We start from the raw sequence: 13,485 nt of genomic DNA on the forward strand, positions 1-13,485 counted from the left end.
GAGGCACAGCTTGCAGTGAGCTGAGATCGCGCCACTGCATTCCAGCCTGGGCGACGGAGCAAGATTCCACCTCAAAAATAAATAAATAAATAAATAAATAAATAAATAAATAAGTGTAGGTCGTAGGCCAGGCACAGTGGCTCCCACCTGTAATCCCAGCACTTTGGGAGGATGACGCAGAATGATCACTTAAGGAGTTCAAGACAAGCCTGGGCAACAAAGTGAGAACTTGTCTCTATTATTTAAAAAGTAATAATAAAAAGTGACAAAAATGCTGGCCTTTAATTGTTAGACTCCACATACACAATTTGCAACATTTGGCACTATGTTTGTAAAGAGTAACTGAATATGCACTCCAAAATATGTCATTTTGACATATGGATTATTTTGAGCTGAAGGCAACTGAGAAGTAGGTACTACACAAAAAAGCTCTCTGCCCTCCCCTTGTTTGCCTAAAAGCAGAATATAAATTTACCAACGTGTCCCCATTTCCCCTCTCCACCAGGAAGTACAAAGGTTGATCACAAATGATAACTGTAAACTTTTGGTGGCCTGGTGACAGCACAAAAGGAATCTATGTAACACTTTACTAACTAACCTTTATCTACCATTTATTTGCCTTCCTACAATTTGCCACCCCTCGAGACTCAAGGTCCTTTTCCTATCTTTTGTCACTTCTCTAAAAACGTATTGTTTTGCTGAAGATGCTACATAAGCCAGATTTCTAAGCCACCTCTTTGAGATTTACTCATTTTCCTTGAGTATCTCCCATGTACATGAAGTTCATGTGTTAATAAACTTCTGTTTGGTTTTTCTCTTTTTAGCTTGTCTTTTATTACAGGGGTCCACTCAGCTAAGAACTATGAAGGGTAGAGGGGAAACTGTTTTCTTTTGTCCCTACATTTCCTTCTAATTCTTATATATACAGCCTTCGTATATAATGTTCTTAAGCAACTATGGTGTTTATTTGCCCCTTCTCAGAATTTAAGCATCGTAATAGTGGGCAAAGAGTGACATTTATTACTACTTTGAAATGGACATTAAAAAACTACTGGTGGCAGGGCACGGTGGCTCACACCTATAATCTCAGCACTTTGGGAGACTGAGGCGGGCGGATCACTTGAAGTCAGGAGTCCAAGACCGGCCTGGCCAACACGGTGAAACCCTGTCGCTGCCAAAAATACAAAAAAATCAGCCGAGTGTGGTGGCACGGCAGGAGATTCACTTGAACCCAGGAAGCAGAGGATGTAGTAAGCCAAGATTATGCCACTGTATGCCAGCCTGGCAACAGAGTAAGACTTGGCCCCCCCACCCAAAAAAAAAAAAAACCACTAAACCACTGGTTACCTCAGCAGCACACGAAGGCACTACTGGCTTATTTAACAAATGTGTGTATACTGATTTTTGAAAATGCAAGTTACATTACAAATGCAATTGTCAAGCTTTCTAAATATATTCTAATATGAATCATTTTATCAAGCAAATAAATTTTACTTACATTTTGTATAACTCTAGATGTTCAAATTTGGCCTGCTGTAAGTTCAAGCAATCCAGAAGTGTTAATATTACATAAGAGTTAATAGAAACTTTTAAAAAACACTTTCCATGCCAGGTACTATTTCAGTGTTTTACTTAAATTTAATCCTCTAAGCAACACTATTAGGAAAGTACTATTATTTTCTCCATTACACAGATGAGAAACTAAGAAGTTAAGCAGTTTGCAAAAGGGAATATTAATCACACTCTAATATTCTTTTTCCTTTCAAATGTAGCTGAAAGAACTGACTGGCCAGGAAATCCAGCATCTTATCCTAGTTTTGTCTCTGATCAGTGATGACCAGCTAAATTTACTCCTGTGTCAAATGAGGGAGTTGAGCCAGATACCATTTCAGGTCTCATCTACCACTAAAATGTTATGCCATTGTAAATGCTATTTTCTATTCCTATTTACAATCTCTTTAACCACTGAATACAATTTTCTGAAGAATAAATATTTTAATAAATGGAAGTTCAATTTAGGGGATTCCCATTCATTTGACAAACATTTGCTGTGTCAGGCACTGTCCGAAATGCAAGTATTCTATTTTGCCAAATTATTTTCAGAGAAAGATTTACACATTAATTAGATACTTTAACAGTATGGCACCCTCAGTGGACCAAAATTCTCACTTTATAGGTCAACAGAATCTGCTAGAAGAGATATCTGCCAACCCGCAGCCCAGGACAGCTTTGAATGCAGTCCAATACAAATTTGTAAACTTTCTTAAAACATGAGGTTTGTTTTTGTTTTTTTGTGTTTTTTGTTTTTTTTTTTTAAAGCTCATCAGCCATCACTAGTGTACATTATGTGTGGCCTATGACAATTCTTCTTCCAGTGTGGCCCAGAGCAGCCAAAAGATTGGACACCCCTGCTCTAAAACCATGGAGCATCCCTCGAAGGCAGTGACTGTCCTTATCTGGTATCCCCAAAGCCTAGTATAACATCCAGCTGAGTAAAACACTTTTTAAGTGTCAGAACCTAACTCCAGGACACAAGGACACACACACTGTCTGGTAACACCGAGAAAACTGCTTCAGTCTACCAGAAACATTCCAAGTCTTGTCACTGGGCTGCTGGCATTAATGCCAAAAAACAGTATTAATAAAGCACTTAAGAGAAGACAGAATGGTTAGATTCTAAACTAAATGATACTATCCTAATTATCCTGCTTTCCATCACAAAGAAAAAAGGTTTGCCCAAAATGGTCACCACAATTGCCCAAGTAGCTTGGGGTTATGTTAATAAAACTTTCGGGGCTGTGACAACTTCCAAATGACTAAAAAACAGGTACATACCTGGTGAGTTTGCTACTGAGTCAAAATGACAATTAGCCAAGACAGCATGCTGGGCTCCATCTCTGGGTTCCAGCTTTACCACAACATTGGTGATGTTGTCATAATAGCTTGTAAAACCTCCCAAGAAATCAATGCTAAAAGAGCCTGTGGGCCGTTGTACATCTACTGAAATCTTATGAAGCCTGTTGCTTTGCACTTCAATCAGTTTAATCTGTTCCAAAAGGTAGTGCACTGTCAGAATTTCATTTTCTGGACTTCCTGTAGTCCTGGGGCCAATGGAGGTTATGTGTTCAAGATAATCCCTGGAAGTGACCAAAAGAATAACAAAGGTTTGTAGTTAAAATTGACACTTAGCATGGATAACTTTTCCACTACACACCACTTCCTCCCCAAAAAAGCTTAGTTTTTTGACTTTTATAAAAAGGACTGCCTTTCATTATTTCAGACACCAAGTGAACATCACTTATAAAGTTCCATGATTTTATTTTTGCCTCCCACGAGGTGACCCCTTCAGTTTTCTCCACCATCCCAGTCCCAACTTCTCCCCATATCAAACCAATACAAAGACTAGGGATGTATTCAAAACGTGTGACCACTGGTCAAGCACATGGCTCACGCCTGTAATCCCAGGACTTTAGGAGGCTGAGGCCGGTGTATTGCTTGAGCTCAGGAGTTTGAAACCAGCCTGGGCAACACAGTGAAACCCTATCTCTTCCAAAAATACAAAAAGTAGCCAGATGTAGACTACTATCCGCCTGTAGTCCCAGCTACTCAGGAGGCTAAGATGGGAGTACTGCTTGAGCCTGGGAGATGGAGCCACTGTACTCCAGCCTGGGCGACAGAGCCAGACCCTGTCTCAAAACAACAACAACAACAACAAAAAGCCGAAGACTAAGCAGGAGAGACTATAACTTCACAGCGCACACACCTGAAGGTTATAGATCCTGGGTTAATGACTTTAAGTAGCAGAAACCAATGAGCAAATATAATCAAGAGGTTAAATAAGGGGGAAAAAAAAAAACAAACTTTTGATGGACCCAGCCCTCCGAGCTCCTCCTAGTTATTAGACTCAAGGTCTAATAACTTCAGTTCAGACCAAAACCAACTGTACCCCTAATGAAAACAAAACTTTTGTCTTTTCACTGCATTCCAAATGGGGAAAGCTGGGGGTGGGGATGGGCAGCGTTTCAGAAAGTCCTTAATAAGCTTGCAACACTTTGCATTCTAGGAAAAACTTTTTAGAATACAGTAGCTGTTGAAAACTTTACACCAGCTTAACATTTCATGAGCTGTGACACACCTGGGTTACAACATATTTGACTTAATCACCTTTCGTGGCATTCTTAAAAGTCTTAAAAAAAAAAAAAAGTCAAACCTTACACGGTCACTAATCCAAGGGGCCTAAAGACAAACTGCAGGAATCTGAGAATTTCTCAGACTGCATACCAAATTTTGACTGGGTGGTGTTCCAGAAAGAGTCTCTATAGCTTTCGGATTTGGGGGCTGTAACCCTCAGAAAATTAGAACAGTGCACTAGCGCCTTCCAACACTCCCCGCCCCCAAAGCGAATTTATAAAACAGTCTAGGTACACAAATTTCCATTTGGAAAGCAGAAGGGCTAAGCAAGGTAAAAAGTGGAAGCTGTTCCAGAATATGGGGAGACGACTCACAACCAACCATCTGCACGAAGGGCAGACAGTAGAAAGCAGGTTCCATCTACCTGGCAACCCCAATCTGCACCGCGAGCTAAACGGGGGACAGGCAAGCCCCAAGTCCCGCCAACTCAGACCCCAGAAGAAGGAGAAGCAGGGGCCCCCCCACCCCACGTGCAGCCTGGGAGGGGTCAGCGAGTCCCCGCGGTCCGGCAGTGGCGGGTGCACACAGGTGCGGTGCCCCGGGGCCTGGGCAGGAGCCACAAACTGACGCGCGGGCCGTGCCAGGCGGGAGCGGCCGCTACCTGGCTTGGAGGGCGTCGAACTCCCCGTGGTGTCCAGCGGCCCCGCGGAGCACGAGCTGCTGCAGCGAGAGCTGCACCAACGTCCGCAGCGCGAGCAAGTAGAGCGCGAGCCCCAGCGCGGCGCGCGCCTCAGACAGCCCGGTCCCTGCGCCCCGGCTCGCGCCGCCGCTACCCCCCAGGCTCCTCTTCCGCGTCCTCCCGCCGCCGCCGCCGCCGCCGCCGCACCCATCCACCAGGGGCTCCTGCGCTCGGGCCTCCCTCTCCGGCGGTGGCGCGGCCGCCGGTCCGTCCCGACGCTCTCCTCCGACGCGGTGCCGCCTCACAGCCGCCGACTCAGAACCCCACTCCATGGCCACGAGCCTCAGCTGCCAGCCCAACAGCCCCAGCCCGCCGCCGCCGCCGCCGCCGCCGCCGCCGCCGCAGCGCCTCCTAGTGAGCGGACGGAAACTGCAGAGGGCCAAACTTCTTCTGATTGGCCCGTCCCGCCGCGCCAAGACCCAGCTTCTTTGGCCGTTCTCGGGTGGGCACAGCTGCCGGGCCGACCCAGCAGCGGGTGGTGGATATGCCGTCTCGCGCAGGGCTTTTCCAGCCCTCTGTAGGACGGAGATTGCCAACTGGAAAGACACCTAAAAACCCAAAACGAGAAAAATGAGAAATCGCTTTTGAAAGAACACACAAGGCTCTTACGGTGCACCAGGCAGATGAAAAAAGCAATGGCCTGGCTTTCGTAAGGAAGGAATTATTAGAACATCAGGCTCCAGCAAAGTGGGTTCCTGGCTCTTAAAATTAGAAATAAGACTACGCAGAGGAGGCCCGGCCTATTGCTTTCACATGCGTAATCTAATCAGCTCTTCATAACTCAGCAACTTAATCTGTGCTATTACTGTCTCCATTTAACAAATAAAGAAAAATAATGGCTATTATTTATTGAATACCTGCTATGAGCTAAGCGCTAGGCCAAGTCCTTTAACACATTATCTCATTTAATTATCTTTAACAACACTTAAAAGGAAATATTTTTGTTCCCATCTAATACCTGAGAAACGTAGAGATAACAGATGAAGAATGTAAATCTAATTTCATGGGCTCCCAAAACAGCATTCTATTCCACTATTATATTAGCACTCTGCAACTGAAGGTTCTGAAAAGCTATTCTTCCCTTGACCACTCCTTGAGGCAGTTAAGCAGCAGAGCCTTGGTTTCAGTACAGATCCTAGTGATTATCTAGTCTTCTTCCCGCTTGCTGGTACCATGAGCCTCGCTGTTCCAAGGTTTTTTGTCCCCAGCTTGGAGTTGCTACATTAGCGTGACCATTAACCTAGAGACCAACTGGGAGAGCACACTGCCAGATTTTGACTAAGCACATATGTCAGATTTCATACAATGCCCTATGGGCCTGCTCCTGCCCACCTCTCAGGCTCCTCTGACACCAGAATTCTTCTTATTTCCAGCTCTCCAGCCACACTGGCCTCTTTCAAAGACTTTCTACGCACATCTTTCCTTCTACAATGAGATCTTCTCACATGCCGTTTGAATTACCTGGAGTGTTCTTCCCTCTCCTCATTGTCTTTTTAACTCCTAATTATCCTTTAAATCTCAGATTAAGTAGTACTTCCTCAAGCGAGAATCTCATTTAATTTAGCTTGCTTCTCCTATTTGTAGGCTCTCACAGCACCATGTATGCATGTGATTATTTCATATCTCCCTCATTAGACTGTAAGCTCCACAAAGGCAGGAATCAGATCTGGTTTTACTCACCATTTTATTCCTTGCTCTTAACACAAAGCATGACACATAGTATGTAGTCGATAGATATTTCTTGAGTGAATGGAAAAATGAAAATATAACACTTTTGTGGCAGCAGCATAATTTTAGCTCTATAAGATCCCTTTCAGTCTGTAAGCACTATGAGACTAAAGACAGTGTCTATCTTATTTAATCATCACTGTATCCATAGTGCTTAGCTCTGGATAAGAGCCTAGCCCATGGTCATAAATATATATATATATTTTTTTTTTAAAGAACACACACACATATATATATATATACACACATACACACATACACACATATCTGACAATATCCCATGGTACCATAATAGGGAAATGCCTGGCTGTTGGGGACGGGTAGATCTGAGTTCCTGGATCTGGTACCTTTAGTATACATGGCATTATTCAAGTTACAATCTCACAGAGTCCACCTGTATTTTTCTGTGGTAATGCAGATGATACCTGCCTTAAGGGGCTTCAGTGAGGATTAGATAGATAGATAGATAGATAGATAGATAGATAGATAGATAGATAGATGGATGGATGTGTGTGTGTGTCTGAAAGATCCTCACATAAGATTCTCATTAAAAACTATTTTTCAGAGTTTTCCTTCTCATGCAATTCTTTGTAGATTAGATTAAAAGCTGCTTTCCTATCGTGATAATCATAGAGCTCTAGGTGGTGGAAGTTAAGTTACAGTTGAGTTCCTGAAAGGCCGTTTTTCTTTAGACTTGTATAGTCTACGGTATTCACATTTGAATATTTTTAGCTATCAGTTGTTGGATATCCACTTGTGTCAGATACTGATGAAGGTGGAGAAACAGAGAAAAGAACAAATCGATGTTTCTACCTTCAGAGAACTTATATTCTAACAGAGACAATAAACGCGCGCGCGCGTGTGTGTGTGTGGGTGTGTGTGTAAAATGTCAGAGAGTTAAGTGCCATAAAGAAAAATAAAGCAGGGAAATTGAGAGTGACAGAAGCTGCTGTTTTATTAGGGTGATCAGAGATGGTCTCACAGTCTCCCTGAGAAGATGACATTTGAGGTGACCTGAATGAAGTGAGGAACAGGGCCACATATGCCTGCGGAGAGAATGTTCCAGCAGAGGAAAGTGGGCTGGGATGTTCAGAGGCAACACTGAATAAGGCATGCACTAAAGCAGACTGAGCCAGGAGCCCTGGTAGATGTGAGGTGACAGAAGTGGGTAGGAGCCAGTGCAAGGAGGGCCTCCTGGCCCCAGTGAGGACTTTGGGGTGGTTTTGAGCAGTGAAAGGTCATGCTCTAGGTGATGTTTTATAAGACCACTCAGAGTCTCCGTCCCAGGCAGAGCAGCTCAGTGACTCCATCTAGAACACATAGGCTAATAAAAGACTTTGATAATGCCTAGCCTTTGAAGTGTTCAGTTTGATCTACAATTTTATTTGTGTTGAAAGTAGACCACAGTGAATTGGAAAATACGCTCTAGTTCTCACATATCAAACCCCTGATAAGGATGAGGGACAGATAAATGTGAAAGGTTTTGGCTGCCCCATCTGGTGAGCTATTGATCGTGGGGTTGAGTCAACTCATCTGGCTTGGCAGGCAATTATACTTTTTCGTGTCTCCCTTTATGACAAAGTAAGAGCCAAACTGACTGACAGACATAGAGATGTCCCATGTCCCTTCCGTCTTGCCATCTTTTTAGTATTTCCTAGTAGTTTGGCCAAGGTAAATGGAAGGACATATAAGTTGTCAGGATTCAGGTGAACTGCCAGTTTCTGTCTTCCCCACAAGTCATTCCATAGCCAATTTGCCACAGAAGAAAACCATAGCCTATGCACTTTCTTCCTTGGAAGAGAGGCTACCAGTGCATCTGGTGAAGTTCTCTGAGGCTCAGGCTAGCAGAAGGATGCCTTTTACATGATGTTACAGTGACATTCAAATCAGGTGAGGTACCAAGCCAAGAGGTGAGAAGTGAGCCAAAAGCAGTTGTCAAAAGCTGACAGGCAGAGCAAGTCAAAAGATTACAAAACCAAGTGCAAAGATTCCAAATGTGGAAGAGTTTATGGCTAAATGTAGCCAGGTGCTGTTGCGGACAGCTTGGTTTTCTGTGTTCACTGAGGTGGTATAAGAGTGAACCAGCTTTGTTTAAAGGTTCAGGGTACACCATTAGTTTTTTAGGGTTTTTGTTTGTTTGTTTGTTTGTTTAGATCCCTTAAGGCTAAAGCTTGGGCCTCAGGGTGCTGTTGGACAATTGATTTTTCCAATTTTGAAGCGCTGAAATGGAACATTCAGGAACTGGTGACAATGGTCAGCTCCAGGGATCACCTCCAGCAAGCCAGGAAACCTGGGAGCTGGCAGTGCTGGCAAGAAAGGGCATTCCAAAAGGCACATGGGCCTGATCTGTAAATCTTCAGAGCTTTTCTACCCCCATGAGCTTAACCGGCCTTGGAGCCTAAGGAGAGGGTAACTGCATGCTACTTTTAACACCCCCTCAAATTCTGGGCTGGTCCCCTTTGTTCGCTAGGTCCCTGTAGCTAGGTGGGCACAGAGAAGTTAGAGAACAAGTCTGGTTGCACTGCTAGCTGAAGCCACTATGTCAGGTTACCTTTTTTCCATGGCTTAGTAGAAAAGAGATTCTCTGATTTTGGAATAATCTATATTCATCTTAAAAGCCTTTCAGAAACAAATGGGGTTGAGATAATTGGTTATTTTCTGTTTTGTTAGAGACAGGGTCTAACTATGTTGCCTAGGCTGGACTTGAACTCCTGACCTCAAGCAATTCTCCTGCCTTAGCCTCCCAAGTAGCTGGTGCTATAGGTGTGCCACTGCACCTGGCCAATTGGTTCTTTTGGGGAAAAAAATCAAATTAGAATCTCATACCATATTACACACCCACCCACATACATATACAATATTCAAGTAGAATTCAGAATCAAATATCAACAACTTTTTAACTAGTACAAAAATAAGATGAATGTAATTAAATATTTATAATAATTAAGATGCAAAAGTACAAGGACTCTTTAATCAAAAGACAAATGGAAGATACCATAAAGGGAAAAATCACATATTGGCTACACAAAATTGAAAACTTCTATACATCAAAAACAGTCACCAAAAAGATGAAAAGTCAAATGACAAATGGAGGACATAATTTTCAAAAAAAATTTTTTAAAAAGGGGATAATATATGTTATATACATTATTCTCTCTCACTCTCTCTTCGTGTGTGTGTGTATACACTATATATATAGGTGTGTGTGTGTATATGCATGTGTGCACAAAAATCAGTAAGAAAAATATCAATGCCTCAATAGAAAAATACGTAAACCATTCACTTTTAGTAGCAAAGGAATGCATGTGAAAATGTGTACCATTTTTATCACATTGAAAAAGCATTTTTTCACTGGGCGCAGTAGCTCAGCCTGTAATCCCAGCACTTTGGGAGGCTGAGACAGGCAGATAACTTGAGGCCAGGAATTCGAGAGCAGCCTGGGAAACATGGTAAAACCCCATCTCTACTAAAAATATTAGCTGAGCATGGTGGCATACACCGTACTCGGGAGGCTGACGTGGGAGGCAAGAAAGGGCATTCCAAAAGGCACATAGGCCAGGACTTGCAGTGAGCCAAGGTCATGCACTGCCCTCCAGCCTGGATTACAGAATGAGACTGATCTCCAAAAAAAAGAAAAAAAGCTATTTTTTTAAAATTATAATATGCACTGCTGGCAAACATTTAATTTCTAGGCATTTTTATGTGATGCTGGAGGAATACATTTTGAGAACACTTTTCTGGAAAGCAATTGTGTAAGATGTACCAGGAGCCTTAAAAGAATTCACAGGTAGGGTGCAGTGACTCATGCCTACAACTCCAGCACTTTGGGAGGTCGAGGTGGGTGAATCGCTTGAGTCCAGGTGTTTGAGACCAGCCTGGGCAACACAGCAAGACCCCATCTCTACAAAAAATACCAAAAAAAATTAGCTGGGTGTGGTGGTGCACATCTATACTCCCATCTACTAGGGAGACTGAGGTGAGAGGATCGCTTGAGTCCAGGAGGTCAAGGCTGCCATAGCGCCACTGCACTCCAGCCAGGGCGACGGGGCAAGAGCCTGTCTCAAGAAAAAAAAAGAAGAATTCATGGTTTTTGACGTAGTAATTTCACATGTAGGCATCTATCAAAGGTGTGATTTCAAAAAATGCAAAAGGATGCTCATCTATAAAAATCAAATATATGGAAATGACTTAACCATATAAAAATAAAAGTTAAATAAATTATAGTACATTCAGAGTTCGGAACGTCATATAGTATTAAACACAACATTACAAAAGTCTCTTTAATAACATGGGGGAAATGCTCACATTATAAATACTAAGAGAAATAAAAAAAAATAAAGATACCAAATGGAAATAGATAAGAATATACTAGTGAATCGTAAATAAATGAAAGGAAAGAACACTGAAGCAATAACAGTGGTTTTCCCTGGGTGATTTTCCCCCTCTATTCATTTCTCTGTTTTCCACCATCTCTGCCATGAGTTCAGTGTTCCCTTTAAGAGCCATGAGTCTGGTGTCAGTCTCCAGCAACCTTGTGCCTAGGAAGGCACTTGTCTGTAGATCACCATCATTTTAAGCCTTAGGAAGGCAGTTTATAAATTGATTCCAACATGGATGTGATCCAGGAGGGGAATGCAATGTCAAAAAGCTGATCTCCAGCCTGTGTTCTTCAAGCACATTCCTAGACTAAAAAGTTTAGGGTCAAGATTCAGTAATTAATCAATTGCTGAACCAATTTAAAAAAAACTTGAGAGAATTTTCACTTAATCATTGTTCTTTAAATTCAGCCTGTGACCTGGGAGAAGAACTGGTGCATATACTTTTTAATGGCTTTGGACTTTGAATTTACTTTTCCCTCCTTCGTAGCACATTCCTCATACCATAGGAGAAGAACCCATGAACCCAGAAGTCTCTAGGGATTTATTTGAGGGTCACACACCCAGGGCTCTGTTTGACTTTCTTCACTGGGCTGCACGGGCAGGTGAGTTAGGACACAGGAGGTGACTCAGCAGTTTGGGAACGAGAGTCACTGACTCATGTGAATTTGCTCCATGCTGAAACTCGATTGCTTTAGTGTACTAAAACATTAATGAGAGTTTACATTGCCAGAGCTCAGCACATCTAGGTGTGCGCACCTGGAGACCCCCAGCTCTTCCTGAACCCCCCCTCTAAGTAGCTATCTCCTCCTGCAGACCCCAGAAGCCCTCTTGCAGGCTGTGTCCTGGAACGGTTTCACTTGGCCTTCGGGCTGCATGACCTTCTTCAGGTCTTTACTGGCCTGAAATAGCCTGTGCAGCTGCTGCTTTCCAAGATGCCCAAAGGAGAAAAGAGACAACAATGGATCTTGTAGGAAAATGGCAAATAACTCTCAAAGTGTGGTCTGAGGACCATGTAATATGAGAATCATGTGGGGACTTGCTAAAAAAAATCATCTTCCTGTGTCCTACCCACCTACTTGGTACATTAGCAATCCATAGCAGAAAATCTAGGCCGGGTGCAGTGGTTCACCCCTGTAATCTCAGCACTTTGGGAGGCCAAGGTGGGCAGATCACTTGAGGTCAGGAGTTTATGACCAGCCTGGCCAGCATAGTGAAACCCCGTCTCTACTAAAAATACAAAAATTAGCCAGGCATGGTGGCACATGCATGGTGGCACATGCCTGTAATTCCAGCTACTCAAGAGGCTGAGGCAGGAGAATCACTCGAACCTGGGAGGCAGAGGTTGCAGCGAGCTGTGATCGTGCCACTGCATTCCAGCCTGGGTGACAGAGTGAGACTTTGTCAAAAAAGAAGGAAAGAGAGAGAGAGGAGAGAGAAAGGAAGGAAGGGAGGGAGGAAGGGAAGGAAGAAGAGTTTACTGCATCCAACTCTTTAGAGGTAGGATCCTGTAATCTGTGATTCCTACATAAGCTAAAATGATAAACTATGCCATAGCCAAGGGTTCACATGTCCAAGAGGGATGTAGGCCAACTATGATGATCCTGGGCCAGATCACCCCTTCTGCAGCTTTATGAATGTCAGATCTGCATTGCCATCTTCTCCCTCCCTGCCCATGCCCACTGCCCCTCCCCGGCCCCCAGGACCAGAAGGACTGTGTAGCACCTTGCCACACCACACTGGAAAACAGGGATGCAAGAGGCTGTACGATGCCGCAGTTCAGAGCATGGGTGTTGCGCTGAAAGCACTCCAGTATTTACTTCTCTACCTCTAACCTGCGGTGTATCCTCCAATCAATGACTTAATTTTGTTATGCCTGTTTCTTCACCTGAGAAGTGGGGTTAATAAGGTTGTCGTGAGGCCCTAGATCAGGAGACCTGTGTCAGCTGTTGCTATTATTCTGTGGTTGGAACCTTCATTTGCATGGCATTAAAACCTTCATTTGCATGGCATTAAAACCTTCATTTGCGTGGCATTATAGAGGTCAATCACTCCTCTGCTCTGTAGCTGGCTAGGTGGATGAAAGGCAATAGAAAATGCTTGGCCAAGTTCTTTCATAGCAACCTAATTTAAAGTTGATGAAAGGCAACTTGTGACATGAGCCTGAGGCGAACTTGATTTACATTTTACTTAAAGGGCAACTTTTTAATTGTTAAGTGTTACTGTTCTGCTCTCCCTACCCCTAGGAATGTAACATTCATACCCTTGCAGGTATGTACCTCTTTATTAGTTCCTTCTTGGTGAAAGGTGGTGTAAAAAAACCTGTTATCCTTTCTCATCTCAAGTCTTTAGTTCCCCTTGGTACATTAGTCATCCATAAGCAGAAAGCCAGAAGTACCAAGAATAGGTTATTCTAAAAAATTATAAAAACTTGTTCGCAATATGATTCAGCTATAAAAAGGAATGAAGTACTGATACATACTACAGTGGGATGAGCCTTGAAAACATTGT

At 43.2% G+C, this 13,485-nt stretch overlaps 1 protein-coding gene across 5 annotated transcripts in view; it reads right to left on the reverse strand.

Moving 5' to 3' along the window:
- Nucleotides 1-13,485, reverse strand: part of ERMP1 (endoplasmic reticulum metallopeptidase 1) — a 112,320-nt gene that overhangs the window by 75,853 nt on the left and 22,982 nt on the right. For 2 of the 5 annotated variants that reach the window (XR_002517739.2, XM_021927839.2), the window contains exons 1-2: nt 4,793-5,736; nt 2,836-3,137 (exon numbers count right to left, since the gene is read on the reverse strand). Coding sequence is in view for 4 of the 5 variants with exons in the window: in XM_021927839.2 (XP_021783531.1) it covers nt 2,836-3,137; nt 4,793-5,142 (652 nt within the window). In the remaining variant the exon portion in view is untranslated. Of the gene's footprint in view, nt 1-2,835; nt 3,138-4,792; nt 5,739-13,485 lie in introns of those variants that run through there. The other 3 variants (XM_021927841.2, XM_021927840.2, XM_031654830.1) reach the window with 3 other exon arrangements.

The sequence above is a fragment of the Papio anubis genome, chromosome 13 (genome assembly GCF_008728515.1).
Source record: "Papio anubis isolate 15944 chromosome 13, Panubis1.0, whole genome shotgun sequence".
In the NCBI taxonomy this organism is placed as follows: domain Eukaryota; kingdom Metazoa; phylum Chordata; class Mammalia; order Primates; family Cercopithecidae; genus Papio; species Papio anubis.